The sequence below is a fragment of the Nylanderia fulva genome, unplaced genomic scaffold (genome assembly GCF_048542155.1).
Source record: "Nylanderia fulva isolate GAGA-0341 unplaced genomic scaffold, ASM4854215v1 Scaffold17, whole genome shotgun sequence".
NCBI classification, from domain to species: Eukaryota; Metazoa; Arthropoda; class Insecta; order Hymenoptera; family Formicidae; genus Nylanderia; species Nylanderia fulva.
The window spans coordinates 4,726,971-4,752,583 of NW_028189945.1; the positions used below are offsets into that span (position 1 = coordinate 4,726,971).

General features: G+C 29.4%; 2 protein-coding genes across 20 annotated transcripts in view; one reads left to right on the top strand and one right to left on the bottom strand.

Annotated features, from left to right (window-relative positions):
- Positions 1-245: 245 nt before the first annotated feature.
- LOC114944239 (uncharacterized) lies at positions 246-7,382 on the top strand. Its single transcript, XM_029320042.2, is given in 6 exon segments — positions 246-538; positions 614-800; positions 802-994; positions 1,259-1,396; positions 1,472-2,421; positions 2,603-7,382. Coding segments are annotated over 5 exon segments (3,105 nt in total). The 5' UTR covers positions 246-538; positions 614-650; the 3' UTR covers positions 4,277-7,382.
- LOC114944312 (serine protease inhibitor 3/4) overlaps positions 4,785-25,613 on the bottom strand; it is a 33,526-nt gene continuing 12,697 nt past the window's right edge. For 4 of the 19 annotated variants that reach the window (XM_029320180.2, XM_029320198.2, XM_029320195.2 and 1 more), the window contains exons 5-8: positions 25,154-25,368; positions 24,805-24,999; positions 24,592-24,727; positions 10,999-11,253 (exon numbers count right to left, since the gene is read on the bottom strand). In XM_029320180.2, the coding sequence (XP_029176013.2) occupies positions 11,090-11,253; positions 24,592-24,727; positions 24,805-24,999; positions 25,154-25,368 (710 nt within the window). In that variant the 3' untranslated portion in view covers positions 10,999-11,089. Of the gene's footprint in view, positions 6,104-7,091; positions 7,444-8,464; positions 10,116-10,998; positions 11,254-11,744; positions 12,027-12,305; positions 13,562-14,249; positions 14,613-15,000; positions 15,410-15,731; positions 15,875-16,392; positions 17,102-17,614; positions 19,870-20,315; positions 20,459-22,310; positions 22,505-24,591; positions 24,728-24,804; positions 25,000-25,153; positions 25,369-25,613 lie in introns of those variants that run through there. The other 15 variants (XM_029320182.2, XM_085481237.1, XM_029320189.2 and 12 more) reach the window with 14 other exon arrangements.

A 25,613-nucleotide genomic window follows, 5' to 3' on the forward strand; every position in this document is an offset into this window, starting at 1 on the left:
TTAATTTTATTAATTTTATTTAAATTTTATTTGTTTATTTAATTTATTATATTTATTTTATTTTATTTACCTATTATAATAAAAAAATATATTATTATTTTAAAAATATATAATTATTTTATTTCTTTTTATTTTATATTTCAAGAGACATTAGCTGTCGATAAAAAAGTTTAGAAATGACATATCAGCTGTCAATAAGGTAGGATTCAAAGATGACAAGACAGAATCCTCTAACCACAAAATCCTTCCTTGCAGAACAGATTCCATCTATGTATCGTTATACTCTACGGATGCATCTGCTCCCACCACGTCGTCCCGGCGCACTGGTCCCTTTAAAATTTGAATCGCTGTCGGTTACAAAGTCCACCGTAACCGCAACGACGAGAGGTATTCGCGCATTGGTGCGCGCGAGTGTCGCAAGCGCGTGTCTGTGTTGGACGATTTCACCGAAATTGCTTGGAATTCGTGCGACAAGTGGCGACCTGTTGAGCGTCGCGCTGGACCCGGGAGAGTCGGGAACGAGGATCGGCGACAGGAGGTGAGTCCTAGGTTCTAGATAGAGTGAGGAAGAGTCCGATGAATCCTGGCGACTTGGTTAATTTCGTTATTGTAGAGCATATCTGCGAGGACCTTGGATGTGAAGCGATACGATGTCAGACACCAGCGGGGACAACGCCAAGTACAAGTGGACGCCCGAGAGTTCCGCGCTGCTCGTCTCGGTGTGGTCCGATCGGCAGGTGCAGAAGCAACTAGAATATGCGCCTCGGCCGCAGATGATTTGGGAAAGCGTGGCGCGTTACTATGACGAAGAAGGGCTACAACGTCACTGGCAAGCAATGTCGATCGCGTATGAAGCAAGTTCTTGTTTGTTATCGTGAGGCCAAGCGAGCGGGAACTCGTGCTGGTGTGGAACAGTACTATGAGACCATTGATCGGGTGCTGAAGAATAAGCGATTGGATCATGCCAATGTCAATGTTGGCGTGGACACAGTAGGTGAGGGACAGTGCAGAAATCTGCAAAAAAAGATATACAAGAAACGTTTAGGAAATGTTTGATATACATTGGATATGTTCAGACACACTTTTACAATAGTCTTTCAACATTTGTGTCATCTTTAGATGTACAGAAATGATGTATGGGAATATATATATATATTCCCATATATCATTTCTGTACATCTAAAGATGACGCAAATGTTGAAAGATATATATATATATATATATTATGTACTTATATATTTCTGTAATACTTTGTTAGATGCAACTGCCAATTATGTGAAATCACCTCCAAAGGATGTAAAGACCAATAAGAATCTGCAGATGAGATTAAAAGTTCAGGAACCTGTGCAATCTCTTTTTCGAACAGAGGCTCTGTCCCCTACATGGACAATAGGATGTAAGTACATTTATATATTTAATTTCCTCATAAAAAATCTTGTATCTAGTGGTAAATTTCACGATTTATTTGCAGATGAAAATGAGTATCCAGATTCACCTGAATCGAATGAGACTATAATAGCCAAACCATATAGAGTGTTCTCCCCTACGAGAGATGTTGCTATAAATACTGGCGAGCGTTTTATTCAAATTGGCAATCGAGCTGTACAAACAAATCCGGTGGAGAAACCGATGCGACAGGACTATCGGCCAAACTTATTAGCTTCTTATCCATGTGGAGAGATCCCTTATCAGAACACGGTACAAAATGTACAGAATCAAATTATTCAAGAAAACATGCAGCAATATCAAAATATTCAACAACAAAATTGTGTTGCGTGGAATCAATTACCACAACAGAATGTACCAGCGAACAATCAATTCGGATATCAACAGAATGTGAACCAACAATGCTTGCCGAATGGAATGACGCAGAGTAACGTAATGCAAAATTTTAATGCAGAGAATATTGCGCGCCATCAAAATCAGCTGCAACAAGGGACATTGTATGCGGATAATCGGGCGATGCCGCAAGAACCTTGTAAGGTCATTTATGGACAGAATTTGACTACGGCTTACAAACAATATCACGATACTCGTCTGACTTGCACGGCGAATGTCATGAAGCAAAACGGATCGCCGGACTATTCACCGGATGTATCGCAGAATTTGAATGATGCTTTCTGCCTGTCGAAGAGTGATAACAAGACGCATAATTTGAACGAGACGTTTAGTCGACCCGCTAATCTGGATCCCAATCCGGACGCGACTGTCGTGACGAATAACGCGACCTGCAACGACGACAGTATGCTGTTGGAATTTTTAGTGGACTCGCCCGTTCCATCGGAGGGTGGTGGAAAGTCGCGGGATAGCGCCGTGAATACCGATGAAATGCCGAGTGTACCGTTCAGAAAGAAAAAGGCGCAAAAACTGGAACAGCTCGTACTCAACGCGATTAATTCTCAAAATGAAGTTGTCAATAAAGTAAGTGTGATACTTAATATAGACTTATAATATTTCTTTTTATCGAGCACTTCATTATCTTTTTCCCTTTTGATAGAATCTTATTGTATCTTATTTTCTTTTTCCCTCCTCTCATTATGTTCTTTTTTACATCTATATCTCTATGCAAAATGTTTTTTATATTATTTCGATTTTTGTTTAGATCTTAGCCGTGCAGAACGACATGGTGACACGATTTCTCGATGTGGACAGAGATCGGCAAAACAGACTCGAGAACAGATTGGATCATTTACTGAACGTCGTCCATGCTACGGTACTTAATAAAAGCGAGAACTCCTCGCCGGAACCTGTGATCACCTCTTTACATCCGCCACCGAAGCCCGGAATGGTTCCGCCGAAGTTGGATTTAGTTCCGCCAAAGCCTTGTCGCGTTCCTTGCACAATGCCGAGTTCGAATATCGAGCTGGTTAATCAGAATCCTATTCTGACTAGACCCGGTGTAGTATCGCCAATCACCAGTCCGGCGAGCAAAAAACTCGGCACGATATGGTCAAAATTGGGTCCGGTATCTACGTCGCCGTTTGTGAAAGCTCAGCAACGACTTGGTCTTCAGTCTATCTATAATAATGATGTTCGTACGCAATCGTCAGCGGAAAGACGAATTGCTAGAGAAACGGGACTGTATATGAACACGCGAAATTTGATATACGAGACAACCAAGTTGTTGGAGATGGAACGCGAACTCGAGGCGAGAATAGAAAACGCGCGATTAGAAATGAATATGGGTCAGATCTTGAGTTCACGCAGGAAGCTGTTCACGCAGCGAGAACCCACTCCCATTATGATACTTACTGCGACTTTCTTAGACTCGGAGTGTCGCGTCTACGAACAAGATCCGCCTTATTACGGCATCTGGGAATCGCGGAAGAAGATCCTGAAATACACGCAGGATAATCTCCTGGCTGGACAGGGCGAGTGTATTCGTCAGTTTAATGCGGCAACTCGACGCGATTATCCGATCTGCGAACCATGCGACACATCGACTCCGGCGAAATTGCCGTTCAATGATATCCATCCTATCAATAATGAAGCTGCAACCTCAAAACAGACTATCCAACAATTGGCGCGACTCGTGATGAATAGTGCGAGATGGCGAGATTCCGCTTCACAGAATCAGCAGCATAATACGGTCCGTCCAGCAGCTGCCACTCGACCGATGAGCCAAAATGCTGACGACATTGAGTACAACGAGACTTTTACCGCTCCGAAAGCGACTGCACCTCCGCCAGTTCCTGAAGAACGAAGATTCAAGAGTTATAATATGCAACAGAAACAAGGCAGTCATAATGAAGTGATATCTGACGTCAGGCCCCTGAAAAATGATTACGGTGGTCAACCCAAGTTTCCAATAGGCTTTACCACCACTATGTTAAACGTTAATGATCAGAAAGGCGCTACTTTACCAAGACAGACGAACGGCAGAGCGGTTAAATCATTAGGATTCGGTGAGAATCCAGTGAATGATCGCAAGAACAATGTTCGCTTTATGGACGAGGCGCTGGCCGAGTTACAACGAATGTACATTGAACGCCAGGCCGCTCAAAAATCTGAAATACTGTTGCCCTTCATGATGGGCGACAGTAATGGTGCGATGAGCCTGCAGAATCTCAATATGATAGAGCGTTACGTGAGCGACCTGAAGAAGCCGAAGGACAAGGACACAGACTCGGACAACGATGATGAATTTCTCGACACTACTACTAGCATGCATCCAGCATGCGTAGCACGTAGAGGCTCATTGACATCGAACGGCACAGCATCCACGGCCAACTCGTTGAAGTTCGGCAAAACGGCGGCTAACTGCGTAATAAGTTAAGCGGCGAGAGAATCTTATATATTTTATACTTTCTCATTTTTTAACTTGTGCGACTCATGTCTTCCTAACAATTGCTCAACTGTGCGTTAGTTCCTCATCACTTGTTATTTCATAAAACACATTATTTTTCTATCAGTGTTATAGTCTGATCATGGAACAAGTAATCTCTTTATACAATTTTATAGAGATCAAAGTTTAAGTTAGAGCGATCTAATATTTAAGTTAAGCTAAATGGTTCTCATTAATCCTTAAATATTTGCATATAGAAAGTTATACAAGTAAAATTTATATTAGTGATATTAATTATCTTTTCTCAAGCAGATTTAATATTACATTTTTCAAATTAAAAAAATTTAATAATACAAGCAAAAACAAGTTCGCCTCTTTCATATTTCTTTTTTAATTAAAGAAGAGGAAAAAAAGAAAAAAATTACTTTGAAAAATAACGAATACTTAAGAATTAATGTATATCTTATTAATATGGCATTTTTAATCACTAATTGCAATATTAATGCAATTTGATTATATTATTACTTCATAGAATAATACACATTCCATAGAAACATATTACACATATTGAATACATATACACATTTTAAATCAAGCATACAGTGCAATGATATCTGTTGAGACATCTTTATTAATTGTTTTCATCGTTAAGATCTTGTTATATTACTTATGCTAGATAGCTCGTGCATCTATTTTCATATAGTATGCATAATAATGTGCAAATTTTTTATCGATTATAATTTCTATAATTAAGTATCGCGCAAGATTCGAAAGAGAAAACTATTATTTTCTCGTATCCTTAGAATAGAAGAATATTTTTTATGGGAGCAATCTTTTACACTATGACCAATGAATTTATATACACAATTTTCTTATTCTGCGAATTTATCTTATATGCGCATTTATTAGAAAATTATATATAACAGACAAAAAAATGTTTATCGCTTTTTAGTGCCAAATTTGTGATGTACAATACAAATTTAATTTGTAAACAAGTGCCTTATTGCTAATAAAGGAAATTAAATTCGATTTATACTAATTAACTCTCTTCTGAAATTTCGAAAAAAATATATTTATACATATTAAATCGTCAAGAAAACAGTCTCAAAGAATCTGTATATACATATAAAATATTTTTCGTATATCTGACGAGATGATATTATATATATTCTATGCAAAAAAATTTTATATTTTAAGTGTAATTTTATATTTTAAGTATATGATTTCAAAGTAATGAAAAACTGCGATAATCAATTTTTAGATACAAAGATAAGATGAGACAATATTAACATCTAAGAATTTTCTCATAAAAGCGGAGGGAAGGTAAGCTGCAATAAAAAGATTGATTTTTTTATTAATGATTGCGGTGATTACTTATTGTAATAATTCATGTTTAGTTTAATATTTTATATATGCATTATAATTTTCTCTCTATCTTACTTAGATGCATATCAATAAATATTTGTGTAAACATATGTGATAAATATAATGTATGAGCACACAAAACATATATAAAATTACATAATACGTTATATAAAATTAATATAATATATATATATATATATATATATATATATATATATAATTTTATTTTTCATTTTTCATTGCGTTTACTTCATTGAGGTAGTTTAAGTTGCAATAGTATAAATGAGAAGACTCAATATTCAGGATTAATAATGTGTCCAATGAAAAGCGGTATTACTTCACGAACGCCCGTTTCTTCGTTTGAGGAAGTTTTTATTATAGTATATATGAATGGATGATTTATTTCAAATTCCATTTTATATATCAACATACCGCATGCTATCACCATCATACCTGTAACATAATTATTATAAAGCATTGGAAATCTCATTAAATATCACGGTACGAGACTACTCATCACAGGACGTAGATATTTCTTTCATCTCAATATTTAATATTATATATTAGATATTTTACATATATCCTGATAACAATCAAATGCACACAAATACATACAATTATATAGATAACATCTAATATACATAAATATATCTTTTAATTATTAGTATAATTTTAGATATATATTGTGAAAATAATGGGATATTTTAATATTTTACATCAGCAAGCATAACATATAAAAAGAGCATATAATGCATTAATTACAATTCAATACAATGAAATACAGTGCTGTTATACAATAAAAGCGAAATAATTTTTCTGCTAGCATGAGAAGTGCCTCGTATATATATCAAAAAAGTTATCATATTAACATTTAATATATTAATCTAATAGTCGATTTTATATTATTTAAAAATATATTTTTTTGTTTCTTTCTCTGAAAATATATAAAATGAGAATATATATCAGGCAATTCCTCTAATTGTGAAACCCTCAACATGTCAAACTTTAATAGAAACTGATAACGATATCTGAAAACAAATCATTAATTGTATAAAATCCATCGTCCACAATTTTTTTGAGACAAATGTTGTAATTGCATCCTTAAATTTAGGGCTCGTACTGTTTTGCAAATATATTCCAGATACTTTATTAAGGGAATACTTCTACTCTAAAATTATGAAAAATTAATGTAATAATAAAACCAAATAATGCCGAAGAAACAATTATTGGAATGTTATAAATTATAATTATTTGCGATCCTTGTATGTGTGATTAATGATTTTAAATTCTCGAGACGAAAAAAGATTTTATGCTATATATATATATTTTATATGAAATCTTTTGATTATAGTATATATAATTATAGTATACTCGTTACGTATACGTTATATGATTATAGTATACTCGGATGTGACTTATTAGTTAATTAGAACATATAATGTAATTTTTAATAATCCTTTATTGATTTTGACAAAATGTTGAAATATACATTTTAAGCATCCAATTATTACTAAAATATAAATGCTCATATGAGCTAATTATGTATATATAAATAATTCGATATAATTGTTTCGCCAATTGCCATAATCGTTCACAAATTCATTCATCGATAATTTTGATAATTTTCTTTCTTAATTATGCCACTTTTGGTTCGGCGACGAATCCGGTGAACAGTGGTATGTAAGCTTCCTCTTGCGGTTTTGATGTAATGATGCCATAGAAGAATGGACGATCGATATTAAAATTCTCGATCGCCTGATTCAATATAAGGGAATAATTCACCATTTCGACTGCTGAAACATATCATCGATCCCCGAAATGCTAAGTTTTTATTTTTACTATACTGGAAAAAAAAGTTTTGTTGTATTTCGACGAAACAGAATTACTGGTTAAATCGACCAGAATTCCTTTTAATGCAACAAGAATCTTGTTGAATTTTCGAACAGAATTTTTGTTAATTAACAAATTTTTTTTCCCAGTGTATATTTTATTTTTCCGACATTTTGTTCGACGTATAATCTTGATTCCCATTACATGCATGGTAACCCAAGGTGTAAGGATATCTATTCCGGATGTAAATTTGCATTATATCTGAGCAATTTATTTGGATAGCTCTTATCCCTGTTTCATGCTGCATATTATATTGCTGTACAAGTTAAAGAAGTGAACGGATTCAAGAGAAGTAGATTATATAAAATCATGAAATGTACGGTAATAAATCTGATAATAAAGACAATTACATTTTGTTAAACAAACTTAAATATCAAAAACGAGTTTTCGTTAAAATCTTTTCGTTGCATAGTTTTAAATATCGCGTTGCTTTTTTACAAGAAAATAATTATTAATAAATATTCACCAATTTTGTTAATATAAACTTTGTTCGAAAAATTAAAATATAAAATAGATCACATGTATATACGTAATGCAATTAAATAATTCCTTAAAAAGCAATAGTGTATATATGCCCAATTAACACAAGCACTTATCTGCTATTATCATTTTATCACCCAAATATACGACGAAGTGTATTTTTGTGTTCTTTTTAAAATATGTTAGTCGCACAAATTATGCATATAAAATATCATTATACAGTCGATTTGATGAGATGTCTAACAAATAGACTTATGCTCTTTATTATTAAAAGTTGATTTGACAATACTGTAATAAAAATGGATTTAATTAAACGGAAATTATTGTTACACTAAAAGAGTTTTGAGTATAAAAATGACATAAATACTAAATTATTATTTCTTTCTCTTCGAATATGGAATTTGCGTGAAATTATATATCGGAATAATATAATAGGGCATTGCGTTTGATTGTACGTATATATTTGTAATGACGCAATAAAATTACAATTAATTAAATATATAAAGAACTGTTATGTAATTGCTCGACTTTACAATGAGTCGAACGACTTGGCTTTTCTCTTTAATTTCTCCTGCCTTCTCATTTTTTACTTTATGTTTTTTAAATATCTTTCCTTCTTTTTTTCGAATTAGTATGTAATATAAATTTTGTTATATAATATTCCGTTTTTTAATACTTACAATGGATAGTTGTTTAATTACAAATGTTTATGATCGAGTCAAAATTGATGATTATTTTTATGCAGTTATGAAAAGAATTGCTTAAATTATATGTGTAATGCATATTTTTTCTTTAAAGTTTAAAGTATTAAAAATAATTAAGAAATTTGATACACTCAGAAGATGCAGTCAGGTTCAAAGATTTTGAACAATTTTAATTATATCATTTGAAACATCGAAAGATCATCGAAATAGGACGTACAATTATATCTTGAACATTGACAGCACCGTTTAATAATAATATAATACTATACCTAAATATCAATAGAGGTATTCTAAAAAAATATAGATGTCATTATTATTATTTTGGATCGATGATATATCCTTTAAAGAGTAACAAGACATTAGGAGTTTCTTTGTATTCGACTGATTTAATAATACTATAGAAAAATGGTCGATCAATTATGAATTCTCCATGTTCTTGGATAGTTTTGAAGACCAAGTTTATTCCTGGAACACATTAGGATTCAAATAGCAACCATATATGACAAAAATCAATTTTCATTGATTTTTGTTTATTATAAGAAAGTAAAATATAACAAATGATAAAAATATATATACTTGCAAAATAATTAAATCAAACATAAAGATACCATCTCCCAAAAAAAGATAAAGATGAGAAAGAAGAAAGATATTAAAAAAATATAAAAATGTGAAAAACTGTTTCAAAAATTGTAATTAAATAAAAATTTTTAACAAAATTTGCAATTAAACCTAAAACAAAATGTAACTATAATATATATTATTTGCTTTTATATTTAAAATATTAATATAAATATATCAAATGTATTTTTTATAATCATATAGGTATAATTAGCGTATAAGTTTTTGAAACTGTTTTAATATTGTCTATTATATTTTATATAAAATTTATTATAATATCTGATAAAAGAAAATATCTGTCAAGAAAAATTTTTTTGGAATTTACTATTAAATTTTTACAAAGATATAATTATTTCTCTTTAAAAAGTTATTAACTAAAGTGCCAAGTCAATGCTAAAAGTGTTGTGTTTTTATCATTCAAAAAATTAGAATGATTATAAGAATATAAAGAGTAAAAGAGTATAGACACAATATTGAATGTACATATATAAAAGACACAAAATATATAATGTGACATATTTACATAGTGATTGAACAGATGTATTAATGATTGCTATAATCTCCTAATGCATAGAGATCATAATCGACACGATATATCATATTTTAAAATTATTAAATTTCAGGCTTAGCAATAATTCCTGAAAATAGCGGTACGCGTTGACTTCCAGACTCTTGGTTTTGATCAACTTTTACAATTGCATAATAAAAGGGACGATCGATATGGATATCATCGATGACACGGAAGTCCAAAGATAAGGCTACCACGGCAATTCCTGAAAAAAGTATCGCTGATGGAGGCGAGAATTCAATTTCTCTCTTCGTTATCAAATATTGTTATCCGTGTGACTATTTTAATATGATTGACAATACTATAAATAAACGATAAATACAAAAGAGATATGTATTTCGAGAGAAAAGTAAAATGATAAACGCATCTCAATTTTTAGGAATTTTATGCTGCGCTAATATAAAAAATAAAAACATATGCTGCTAGAAAATTCAATTCGCTAAAGAGATGAAAGAAAAGAAGAGTGCAATTATAAATTTCACAAACATATACATACACATATATTCAATTCATATATACGAATATAGACATTATACATGCAAAACATTGATGGCATGCAATACATACAAATGCAATCATATAATGACTCATATTTTAATTTGTAAATTTAAGAATATTATAATTACGAGATTGATTTGTAATTTTGACCATATATAACTATACTGGACGGAACATTAATATTAATGCAAGAAAAAAACATCTGCTTTTCTGCGTATAAAATGTGGCAAACATTAAGATAACTATGATTAAAATCGATTATATTAAATTATCATCAATATTGCAAAATTATTTTGATGATAATTAGACTTCAAATTATATGCAAATTGCATATTTGTTACTTTTTGCACATTCTACGACAGCATTGATAATGTGAAAAAATTATAATAGTTTCAACTAATTAATGTTTATTATTTGAAAAATTATAATTTATTCACATTATTATAATGTTCTTGTAGAATATGCAAAAATAACAAATATGCAATTTGCATATAATCCAAAATCTAAACGATAATAATATCATGGCTAAAATAATTATAAGTATCGATAAACACCAGCGTGCTGTAGAAAATTAAAAAAACAAAAAAAAATGAAAAAAGAGATCTATATTATGAAATTCAATTGTGACATCATATTAATATTTATACATATACATGTATGTGGATTTATTATATGTTTGAATTAATAATCCGGTTGGATTACATATCCAGAGAATAGCGTCATGATGTTACGTGGCTCTGTTTGTATGTGTGTACTGGTAGACTTGACGATGGCATAATAAAACGGTCGATCAATCGAAACGATAGGTTCGATCTGGATATATGCAGACTCGACAAACAGTATTACTGAAACATATTGATTGTGCAATAATAGCATATGACTCTGTCAAAAGACACAGAATAAATCATCCTGTAGATCTTCATACAGTGCCACAAAAATATTAGCTACTATACAGCTAAATTTTAGATGTCCATTACATCTGAATTATCATGCCTAATTTAGCTATATTAAATAGATAATATTTTTTTCGTGGCAAGTGTCGAAATAGATGCAATTTTTTATTTATTATGTTGAAGACATAATCAACTTCATAATTCTATTAAATTGTATATCGCGATTATATTGTCTTTGTACGCTGATTTGTCAATCATCATTAGTAATCATTAATTGCATGTGAGATCGCGAATATTCAGACATCTAAAACATTATTCGCTTAACGATGAGAAAACTTGATAATTAATATTACTAGTTAATTCTGCTATACAATTATTATAATGGGCTAATTATAATAATTTCGTTATTTGATATAGCAGGGTAAATAATAGAAGGTGTAATATATAAGTCAGTATATTATATTTTCAGATAATTCAGATAATTCTACGTTAGATGCAAGCAAAGACATTTAAGAATGATACCTAGACTTAGAATGGAATGGCAAATAATGATAAACAATAACTGATTTACGGATTATAAATGAGCCCGTTAAATAATGTAATGACGTTGAGATTTTGAGAGTTTCCGTCTTTTTTGACAATAAGATACGCGAACGGGTGATCGATCGAAAACATCTTCGGCGGCGAAATCGGTAATATCAAAATTTTATCCACGAGAAGCTGAACTGAAACATACAATTAAATATAATAAAGGCTACATGAGAATCCATTCATTCGTCAACTCATACCATTAGAACGATGTATAGGTACATATATGACATGCAAATGTGATGCTTAGATGCGGAAGAAGTTATTATTTTATCATTATCATTACAAGAAAAAATACGAAGTAGAGTCATGTAATGTAGTAAAGATGTAGGAAGATTAATAGAGATAAAATAAAGAAGAGAAATGTGCTACGATGCTCAAAAATATTGGAATATGTAGTAGATAGGAAATAAAAATTTAACGCATTCTCAGGTTTTTTATTACAATATTATGTCGATATCGAGATTATTATTCTTTGAGGAAACTTTGAATATCGATTTTTGAAATCAAATAATACGGAACTGCAATGGCTCGTTGAAAAGACATTTTTTTAAGAAAGTTGTCAAATGAGTACAACAAAAGTTAAATAAATATAAAAAATGATATGCTCAAAATAATTTGATTTTATTATAAACCCCTATTAATTTTGGCGTTTATTTTGATCACTATGATATTATAAAGGAATGGATGATCGATTCGCATTCCTTGTGGTAAAACGGAAAGTTCAGTTATTATGCTTCTTTTTACTGATCGTTTCTAAAGGTTTAAGTTTAAATTAAATTTCATACTAGATAATATCCACCTTGACTAATAATATACTGGTACGATAACACGAGAAAAAGAGCGAGTTATTTTATTTATTTAGGTTAAAACATTTTTATTTGTGATTTTTTTAACAATCAAGAATATATTGCAAATGAATCGCTTTATATTATTTCTATATATCAATACCTTCCAACATATAATCGCGGCAAGTTTTACTAATATATATTTTCTATGAATGTACTAATAATATATTGCAATAAAGCGCAGACTAGATTTGACAAAAATACTAACTTGTACAAATGGTAAACGCGTAATAATAGAAATTAAATATTCTTCTCTTTGTTCCTTTGGTTCAAGAGTATTATTATAAATAAAAAAGCCTCTATTTCAAATTTAAATATTAATAGCATTGCTCTAACGATTAATTAGATTTCATATATATATATATATATATATATATATATATATCTCCGTATACGTAAAACATCTATATATGTATATCTACATTAAAAAATGTAGCGAATAAGAAAATACGAGAATTTTTATATCGATGGTAATAATAAGAAATCGAAAAGTGTTAAAGTAATTATGATGGACAAATATGTCAGCAATCGAAAAAAGAAACACATACTATAATTAATTACCTTCAGCAAGAATTTTCAAAATTATTTGTAAATGACGTAAAGTGTCATTTGCAGAGATGCAAGCAATTTAAAAATTCAATATATGCACGCGCACGAAATTATTTGTGATCGCTAATAAGTCGGTTCGGTAACTGTCCCGATGAATAGCGGCATAAAATTGCTGTTCCCGGTCTCTTGATGAACCCTGACAATACTATAAAGGAAGGGACGATCGATTTTCACGGTGGTCGTTATCACCAGACAGCGTAGTTCAATCTGCACTCCTGGAAAAAGATTGATCGAATTGATCGCGCGCTAATCCCGGCGAGACTTCTCCTTAATTTGCCTATTTGATGTAAAACAATGACATAACAAAAATATCAGCATGCATCCTACTAAACTACGATATAAGACGACACACGATATCTAGCCTACATCTAGTATGCATTAAATAACGCTACAGATTCGAGATTATCGCAAGAGTCACCGATACTTTTGCGATATCCTTCCCTCCAATTAAGAAAGATGTAATTATATTGTACTTGGTTTTTTTGTAAATATTAATACGAGGCCCAGAGCCACCGTATTTCCTTTCAGTTAAATAATTGTCGAAATAAAACGACGATTGTTTCACTGATTAATTATTGAGAAATGTTCAGTGGTCCTGGTACAGCTACCGTATTATGTGGGACAAATATGGATTTCTCTATAATAGTTAATATAAAGAAAAGTAGATAAAAAATAAGCATCTAATACACATTTGCGAAAAAAGCGAAAATTACAATATTTACAGATGATATGACAAGAAACATTCAGAATGTAATTGAATAAAAAATTATAAAAGATGCGAGCTTAATTAAAGATCTCAAAAAATGAAAATCCAATGATATCTGTATGACGTAGACAGATATGTATTGTACATTGAGAAAACAAATTAATAAGTAAAAGCAAATATATTAAATATTAAGTAAATTTGATGGAAAAAATTATTATTTATTTCCATTATTCCAGCGTAATTATTTATTGATTACATGAAGCTGTAAAACATTTTGTTAATTCCACGTAAATATGTATTTGATCTCTTCCAGAAAAACTATGGATCTTTCAAAGATTAATTAATTCAATACAATTTAAGAGAGCTGCATCATATCAATAATATTATATTGAATTAGTCTGTAAATCTGGAAGAACATCAAGAATTCATTGAGGGTTCAAAGATGTTTCCGAGGAAGAGCGGCACTATGTTGTACTTAATAACGTAGTAGAAGGGTCTGTCCGCGTTGAAAATTAACGGCATACGTGGAGGAGCCGGCAATCCCGGTAAGAATATTACATCTAGAAAACAAATCAAGACCAAAATCATAGGAACTACTGCGTCGTCCTACAGATATTTTGTCATATGTCATCTTCACGATCAAAGCGATTTTGTTGGACACAAGAGCACGAACGATGTGAAAGATTTGTATGGTCATACAATTGGAAATTAGAATATTGAGACACGAATGTATTGCCTGTTTTTCATATGTATTATATGCTGAAAATATCACCTAAACAAAAAATTGCTTGAAATCGCAGAAAACAGAAACCTGAAGAAAGCAACAATAATTTTTCTGTAAGTCTTTTTAGCAATTCTCTCTTCAAATATCTCGCACCATTATTTTTCCACAATTTTGTTTCCCTAAGAGGAGCATGATTTTAATAAATAAAACAAGAAAGCGACATATTTAACGTTACTATATATATATATATATGTCTCATTTAATTAATAAAAAAAGGTAATTGATTAATATTTGTTTAGTGTACATATATATATTCAACAATTAATTAATTAAAGTTATTTATATTTTATAAAATTATTTAAATTATTTATATCAAACATATAATTATTTATATCAAATACACTCTTCAAACAACAAGTATCATATATAATTAATAATTCACTCGCAGTCTATAACAATAAGATAATATAAAATGTAAACAAGGGAAAAAGCTATACTTTTTCTACTCGACTATTAGATTCGCAACTTGTCCATTGAAGAGTGGAACAGTATTATGCTTAATCATATAGTAGAAAGGTTTGTTGACATCAAAAATAAGCTGTAATGGCCTGGATTTCCTTAGAAGTAGAACTGCTAAAAAAGTAGATATTGAATTAATTATACGTTTAAATCGTCCAAATTTTAACATATTCGATATTTTCATATTATATTTTTAAAAAATCGAAAATTATGAAAAATAAATCTTTTTCTGAGACACATCTTACAATTAGTCATTAACTGATTTCAGTTTTGTTACAGGCACATTATATTTGCGTATTATATTACACGTTATCTGTATGCATATGCATGTGTATGTAAATGTAAAAGCAACATTAATTTGTATTTAATCATTGCAAATGAAGGTTTAGCAATTAGTTTACAGATTCTAGGTAAGACGTAAATTGTGATAGCCTACTTAGACTTTCGGCTCGATTATGCGACCTTCGAATAAAGCCACGTTTGGCGAGTTGTATTTAATGTAATAGTAGAACGGCTGATTTACGTCAAAAAGTGATGGTTCTGGTTCTATCACCAAACTGATTGTCATGGCGTGCACAACTGCAAATATAATATACAATCATCAATTTTGACATGCTTGTCTAACTAAGAAATTTTCTCACCGAATCTTCTTCGCTTGTAAGAAACACAAATGTACGCTTTGCTCATGCCATTTCCTTCGTCACAATATGCTAATAATTGCTAATAATAATAACTTTATTCAGTTCAACAGAATGCAGAATATATATATAGAATTAGAAAGAATTATATACAATAGAAGAGAAATGCGCATTAAAAAAAGAGGCAGCAGTAAATATTGTGCTTCTTTAAGACTTAACCGAAATAAAAAAATGTTTAATTAAACCAGTAAGAATATCATCATTTATAATATAACAGATGAAAGTAAATTATTTAGTAAAAAAATAAAAAATACGATATATAATGCTATTGCAATATTTAATTTTAATAATTAAATAATCTCATTAAATATAATTCGAGACACTTATTCTGATTTTCTGATTTATTTTATGATGATAGAACTTAAAAATCAGTGTAATAATCTTTTATATATTAACAACTTAATATGTTCTGAGTTTATTCACCTTCGCCTATTCACAAAAATATGTTCGATAGTTAATTTCAAATCTGATAAAAGAATGATTTGCCTACGAAAAAATGCATCATCTAATTCGGTCATAAATGCAATTTCCATAAAACAATATGTAAAGAAAAGAATCGTTCGATATATGTGTACATCGTTACCAGAAAAATATATTTTGTTGAACTTGCTACGTTTCAAGCTTGCAATATCACGATTTCTTTTATTATTGCATATTATTCTACCGTGCTTGTAACTATTCAGTTATAAAAGACAAAACATAAATACATGCATATTATATATTTGGCGCTAAATAATGCAAAATATTCAATAAATCAATAAAAAATATTATAGACAAATAATCACTATTATATGTAGATATTAAAAAGTTTGAGGCATGCTTTAAAATCATTGTCATAATTCGACAAGAGTCGCAACAAGAAAGAAAATAGCTTGCTAATGAAAGATTTTAAGAATTTGCTTATAAATAGTGTAATATTGCCTACACTAAAGTTTCAGGTCGTAAAGTAAAATCTATTACACTTCTGGCATGTTCACATGACCCTCGAACAAAGATACGAACGATGTTCCCTCGTTATAACGAATATAATAATAAAACGGTCGATTTATATCGAATATTAGTGGTTCGTTTATGGAGATAACGGCAGATGTAACCATAAATTGTATAACTGTAAACAGAATATAACAAATTATTATGATTTCCGTGATTATGCATTCACGATTTCTATATTATAAATTATGTTATGAGTTTTCCCGTGTCTGAACGTTTCACATGTTTTCTGGGACTTTAAAATTTAAAAGGGCTGTTATAATACTACAATATTTCACCATAAAAGATGATACATAGAGCATATAAATACATCAATATATGCATGTTATTTGCCAATAAACATACTATTTTCATGTTTTCCAGTTCACGTAATCTCACAAAAATTTTTAATTTAAAAATTACATTATTCATAAGTCGATTAAATCAGAACACATATATATTTAAATCAAGAAGACATAATCAAAGCAAATAGAATTATGTTACTTGTTAACTAATATCAAAGAGAAATTTTCTGAATTTGCTAAATAATGCACATTAAATACTAAATTTTTAGATAAAAAAATTCTTAGAATAAAAATTTTTAAATAAAAAAGTCTCTTCCTTATAACTAATATAATAATAAAACGGTCGATTTATATCGAATGATTCGTTTATTAAACCAGCGCTCACACTTTCAATTGCTGTGAACAGAATATATATATATATATATAAGAAATGATTCGTTATATATTTGCTTGATCATTCAAGGCTTCTTGTGTTTATGTCATAAACGTTCCACATGTTTTGTGAAACTTTCAATTTTAAAATGACTGATTATTTAGTCATTTATTTTTGATGCAGAACACATAAAGACTCGTATTCATGTCATTCATATATAAACATGTTATTTAACAAATCAAGATAAATTGCATTAAATTGCGATTATGTAAATATCCATGTATATGATTTTTTCACATATATAGTTTACATAATTTCGCGAAAATTTAGAATTTTAAATATTATTCATAATTAGAATTTTAATTGATCATTTAAGGCTTCTTGCGTCCACGTTCTACATATATTTTATAAAAACTTTCAATCTTAAAATAATTATCATAATTATTTAATCATGGAATTATCATAATTATTTAATGATGGATTATAGAACATTGATAGAACATAAATACATAAATGTGTGTATTATTCACAGATTATTTGACAAAAAAATAAGAAGCATTACATATATTATAATCATGTAAATATCACAATGGTTTTTTTAAATTTATGAATTACGCAAAAATTAAAAATTGCATTATTATAATTAAATCGAATTAAAACCATCTTTTTAAAAAATATAATAAAAATTAGAATATATTTTTTGTGCTAATCAATATCAAAGAAAAATTTTAAGTTTATCAAATAAACACTATAATGCACTTAGCATTAAATGTTAAATTTTTATATAAGAAATACTTCTTTAGAATACTATATTAAATTTTTGGCATGTTTACATGACCCTAAAATTAATAAATCCGTGTCCTCTCATTAAAAAATGAATATTATAATAGATTTATGTTGAACACATTAAAGATACCAATATAAGCAAATCTTTTAGCTGTGAAAAGAAAATAAGAGATTGCTCAATATGTAAGCGTTTGATTAATAAAATAACTTTTATTATCCGTATCATAAATATATATTTTATCGAACTTACTGTCTTCGAACTGAATGATGTTTTAACTTCTTATCAAATTATTCAATCCCAAATGTTTGTCAAACTGTATAATTATACAAAAAATTTGACATAAAAATATAAATATGCATAAAAACATTCATCACTATAAATATTTGACAAACAAAGAAAAAGTGTTACACATATCATAATTACAAAAATATCACAATATGTAACTTTCTTTGAGATATTATTTGATTGTGGAAAATTTGATACTTTGAAATCACATAATAATTATCATAATTCTATGTCTAGTTAACACAAGAATTATAACAAAGATTATAAATATTATACAGTATGACGCCATTCTAAAATTTTTTAGATTATTTTAAATAATATTTATTGCAGTTATATGATCATCGAATAAAGATATGGACAATGTTTTCTCATTATAAATAATAATAGAAGAGGCAATTTAAATATCAAATGCAAATAGTTTTGTGATTTCTATCCAAGCACTTTCAGCAATTAAAGTAATAACTTAGTAAACTGGATATAAACTGAAATATCGTTTGTTATGCATTCGCTTCATTATTCGAAGTTTCTTTCACCGACGTCACTAATATTATGTTTTGCCGTCACCTCGAACTTGAACTCAATTTTTTTATCTCTTATCGACTTTTATACCACGTTTGTACAACTTTCGAATAAAGATATGAAAAACAATGTCTTCTTATTATAATAATAAAATAGTCAATTTTTATGTTAAATCAAATGTCAACAGTTGTACGGTCCCTATCTTAGCGCTTAGAAAGGGATAAAAAATTTAAAGTTTGAAGATCGTATTATTATAACGAAATCAAGTGCTCAACTAAAACAAGATGAGTCATATTAAAATTGAATAATTTGTCGATATCGAAAACAGATAGTAAAAACATGTCATTTAACATTAAAATAGCATCATTTAACGTCAAAATTATGTACTTGTTGCCTGGTTGCCTTCTAAATTTGCTAATAAATATTAGAATGAGAACATCGAAACGTTAAATTTTTAGATGAAAAATTTTTTACACAATATTTATTATATTATACTTCTGGCACATTTATACGACCCTCGAACAAAGGTAAAATCGATGTCTCCTTGTTATAACGAATATAATAATAAAATGGTCGATTTACGTTGAATTGTAGCTGTGGAGGATCCCAGCTACTACTAAGTGGTACTATTAGTACAGCTGCGAACAAAATATCAATAATCGTATCAATGATTTAATATTTGAACGACATCAATTCTTTCTCATCAATATAGCCGGTGCATGTATGCTTTGCATTTGATTCTATTGCAAATTAGATTCTTCGCGAAAGTATTTCTCTCTCGACATTTTTCTTACGGTTTATTACACGAATTGTTATTATTAGTAACGCTTGCGTAAACATTTTGTAATTTTTATATAAAAATTCTGTTATATTCAATAGATAAGTCTTTCAAAAACAGAGTGATTAACTATGTTGATCAGAGCTTGCAAAAAGATAATCGATTACTTACGAAATGTGGACGAGTTATACTGATTGTGAATAGCGGCCGCTAATGATGTAAAAATAATGGGACAAAAAATGCAAGAGAAAAAAAGATAAGCAGATTAATAGGCAAATCTTACAGATCGTTTAGCTGCTACATCGCATTTGAATGCTTTCGTTAATTTCTCGGATCATGCATGTTGCCTCGGAGTAGCTCGAGATCATTTGACGCTTGTATTACAAACGAGAACGGCCTGTTTGCTTTGAAGGTCACGAAATCAGGTAGAAATCTTCGGCCGCTGATGCCTACCGAGGAAATGTCAAATCCCACCACATAATTTTTTATAATCAAATTCGAAGCACTAGGAAGCATGTTCAAGTACTTTTAGATCGGTTCAAGAGACTGAAGAGAAAGTTTGGAATTTGGAGCTCTCATTCATTATATTGTCAACAAAATCTTCTAATCTTAATGTATATCTCTTCATGTTTTAATTTATGTATTTTCGTGTGTGTTATAACACTTAACATTTTCTACCATTATACATATATAATTTTATGCATGTTATAATAATATAATGTAATTGAATTACATTATTATTACATTATTGTATTATAATACGTATATTATATGCGATTATGGTATTATATTAAAATATTACATTATGAGAAATATATAATATGTGAAAATTTAAATACTAAAATTAAAAATAAATACTAAAAAATGTTTTAAAATACTATATTGATATTAATAATTTAAAATATATAATAACGCACGTTTTTTTATTATCATCTTTTTATATTAAACGCTGATATTAGTAACTCTACGCTATTATTATTTAGTATAGAGTTATACTAATATCAATAATATTTTAAAGGAGATAAAGATCGCGTTATTATTTTAAATAGTTCATTAATATCACACATAAATAACTAATTATGCTATTTATTATCTTCAATTTCCAACATAGAAAAGAATTCAAAATTGTGAAAATTTAAATTGTTAAAGAATAGTGTCTTTTGAACCGATTTAAATGTACTTCAAATCCTCGTGAATGAATATATTATATGTAAAATTTATATATAGCAAGTAGAATTTAAAAAATAACAGAGACAAAGAAAATCGATTACAAAAAAAATTTTCAAATTTAATAAAGTTAAAAAAGCAAAAGAAATCGTACAAATAAACGATTAAAAAACATGTATTATGTTTTTCATTTTTATGATTTGTCAAAGATGCTATTATTATACAAGATGCTAATGTTGTACATTGTTTTATATTATCAAATAATTTAAAAAAAATATTTTTTTTAATATTCATTGTATTTGAACAGGTTGTCAAAATTGCATAATTTCGAATTATTTGTGGCTAATCTTGGAAAGTTTAAATGATAAAAAAAATTTTAATTTAATGTACATAAATAATATCAATTTTTAAACTTTGTTTACATATTGCATATATCACGTATTATTCGATATACACATGTGAATATACGGAATATTAATTATGCAAGTATTTTAAAGTATAGAAATTAATTTATTTATTAAACGATTAATATATCATGCAGCTTAACTTTTATTATTCAATTTTGTGATTTGATCGTTCTCAATCCGAAGTTAAATCATCGAAAAATCGAACAATAAAGCATCGGACGAAATATATTTTACTCCAAGTATCTTTAAAAAAAGTCTAATAAATATCTAATAATTAATTATTAAAGGGATAAGAATCCCCAAATTATATATTATTGTTTTGTTGCAATCTTTCATTATTATGTAATTTTTTAAAATAATTATTAGACAATTATTTTTCAAAAGTTATTTAAAGTTAACTATATTTCGTCTAATGTTTCATCATTTGATTTTTCAGCGATCTAAATATAATTCGGATTGAGAATGTGTCAAAATCATCACAAAATCAAATAAGAATAAGCTCCGTGATATATTAATCATCTAATAAACAATTAATCCTTATATTTGAAAGTACTTGTATAATTTTTTCGATCGGATCGTAAATTGGGTCTCTATATCATTTAAGTATTAATCGAGGTATTTTTTCTGAATAAAAATAGTTGTTATATCAGTAACAAAGATACATGGATTGAAAAAAAAGATTCTCGAACATCCAGGTTCTTCGTATAACAACAATGAGATACATATATAAAATTATCTACCGATTATTATTTTTATCAATGCATGAAAAAGATATAAATATGCATTATCACTACCACAAAATCTTCGTTATAAATAACGCGAGGCCATTGTAATTAACGATCGCCAGGAAAGGATGATTGACTTCGAGTGTAATGGGCTCCACCGGTTTCCAGATACCGGAAAGTGGTCTGACAGAGGCACCTGTCAGAAGATTATTCCTTGCATCAATTATTCATTTTAATCAACGTACTTGTCGAATACATCTTTACGTGCCCAGAATACAGATGAAACGCTCAAGTGAGGAGATGCTATTCATGCGAGGTTTAATCTGGAGCGCAGAGGCTAATTAGATCCGAGAATGTGGGAAAAAGAAAGAGCCTGATCACATATACCGTGATAAGTATCATTAATTCTGTTGAATCAATGAATTTTTAGTCCAATTAGTGAAGTCGTTCGCTTTTTCTATACAGTTTATACTGACTATATTTTCAGAAATTATTTGTTTAATTTTTCAGTCGAGATTATTATATTTATCGTGTAAATCCCTTAGCCCTGCGTCTCTTCATGTCAATTTTTTTATATAACCGAATTAAAAATATTATTTTTGCGTAAGAATCAAGTATAATCGAATTCATAATGAAATCATGAAAGAGCGAGACTTTGTTTCATAATAACATGCATATTATAATTTCATAGCAAAAAAGTAATTATATGATAGGTTTAAAAAATATTCCCTCAGAATTTCGTTCCTTCCTCTTTCTTTTTCTGAGTAGAGTTCATTAGTCTGAGCTACTACTGCAGTTATACTTGATTAGCGTGATTAAATGATTAAATATTGTTTATTGTATATCGAGATTTTGTATTCACGCAGTATCATGAGAACGACTTGTTATCATGTACTTACATCGTTATCGTTGTGATTGTGAACTGCATAATTCCGCGAGGATACATTGATATGAATGATTTACCATAACTCTGATAAGGATGATTCATACATTGAGATGAATATCAAGTCTGTAAAGTCTGCTTTAAACATGATTTCACGTTTGAAAAAATTCAGAGCTTCTATTGTTTCCGCATTTAATCACTTTTTCCAAAAATCGGAAAAGTTTGTAAAGCCCGATTTAAATATACAGTATCATGTTTAAAGATCTTCAAATTTCGAACTTGAATCATTCGATTTTCAATCATTTGCATAATCCTTTCAAAAGAAAACTACTCGGAATATGTGTGTAACACAGATTGTTTGTACTCACCGTTATATTTTTATGTAAATTATATGCAAAATTTAAATTAAATGCGAACGTTTGTCGAGTGTTGATAATCACGACACCGAAACGTTACATAATTATTATAAATTTTATATTAATTATAAAATTTCAATTACAAGCCTTCTCATTTGTCATTATAATTCAAGAACGACCAACAGTATAAATACTGTTTATAAATTATAATGCTATATATAATTGTCACTGTCTAATGTAAGAAATAATATGATTAGTAGATACATGTGTGAGTAAAAAGTGCATGACAAAAACAAAATGCAATGCGGTGTGGTAAAATGCTTATTTTGCAGTGACAAAGACAATAATATATCAAAGACAATTAAGACACTGAGAAAGGCAAAAACAGAGAAGAAAGAAAAGTAGTGCAAGTTGACACGTAAATTGGCAATCTAAAAAGCAAGTGAGCAATATTTAGCTATCACACTCATGTCAGCTTAAAATCATGGCAGCGTACAAAATCACATACATCCGTGCCGCAGAAACTCCGAGAGCGAAGAATTTGGAATTTCGGAATTTTGTATTTTCGTAAACACATGCACAGACATAACGAATCGTCTTCAAAGCAATTTCTCAGAGTTTCTCAAAAGCGAAAAAGAATCTCGATGTATCCCAAAAATAGAAATTGGTGAAATACTATCTTGTTCGTAATACATTCTTAATTATTTTTATTCTGTTTTTTACTATAAATTATATTTTTAAATTATATATTTTGTTGATATTAGAACTAATTTTTATAAATTTTAAGAACAAAGAAGATATATAAGATAATAAAATTATAAAATAATAAATAAATAAACAATAAAATAAGAATAAGAGATAATAAAATTCTATACAAATTCTTCTATACGAATTTCATATAAATATTTGTTTAAAGAAAATTATTTAAATTGCATTTTAAATTGTTTATCATAACTTACGTATATTCGAAACTTCAAGATAATATTTCATCTAAGTTTTGATTACCAACACGAATGTGCAAGAAATAAAACAAGATGTACTTACCAGTGACGGCGGCTGCTTCGCTGCCCTCTTCGTTAACTTCAATGAAAGCCTTTTGCACAACTTTGTCGATCTTCAGGCGTACGTCCGAAATGCCATTGAAGTTAGCGGCATTGCTGAACGGCTCAGAAAGACCCATCTGTAACAAGTAATGATAATTGTATAAGATATCCGCGAAACGGATTAATTAATTATCCGAGAAATGTTGCAATATACCTTTTGAGATAATGTATCTCCAAGATCCAGCTTGGATTCGGTCTTGAATTTGGGCAGATACACTCGGACTTCGCGCTCATATGTTTGGGCAAGACGGACACTACATTCAGTAGAAACATCCTGGAGTTTTTCGATCAACGCGGGCAAACCATCGACCTTATCGGGTAGAATAATTACCATGCTGACCTCTTTATTCTGCAATAATAAGAATAAACTCATGAATCTTCATGAAAACGCTGTAAAATGAGAATTTTTGGAGAAAAGCAAAATTTAGAATATCTTAAACATTTGAAAAGAATCTCGTTTCTCGAAATTTGAAAAATTTCGAAATTTAGGAAAGCAACATTACCGCGTACGGTAGCTCGATGCATTTAACTTCGTATTCCGGCAGCTCGACATATTTATAATTGCCCTTCCTGTACATAGTGGGAACCTGTTTTACGGTATTGGCGTTAACATGGAACGGGCGATCGGTGGTGGCTGCTGAATCGAACTGATGAGCCCAATTGCCCTTGAAGTACACAGCGTTCGCGAGTACTAATGCGAGAGAGGGATCTAAATCGCCTATAATCAAAATTATGAGCAATGTTCACTAAAAATTCGATAAATCAGATAATTTTAAAAAACTTTATCTTTTATACTGTATATTTCTATATTGAAATATAGAATATATATAAATGTGACATCTACAGTATATCTAAATGGTGAAAGTATCACTTTGCCAAATTTTTCGCTATTTTTTATTTGCTCCTATTGTTTTATATTTTCAATTATTTATGAAAAAATAGTAAATAGAAAAAAACCGCATT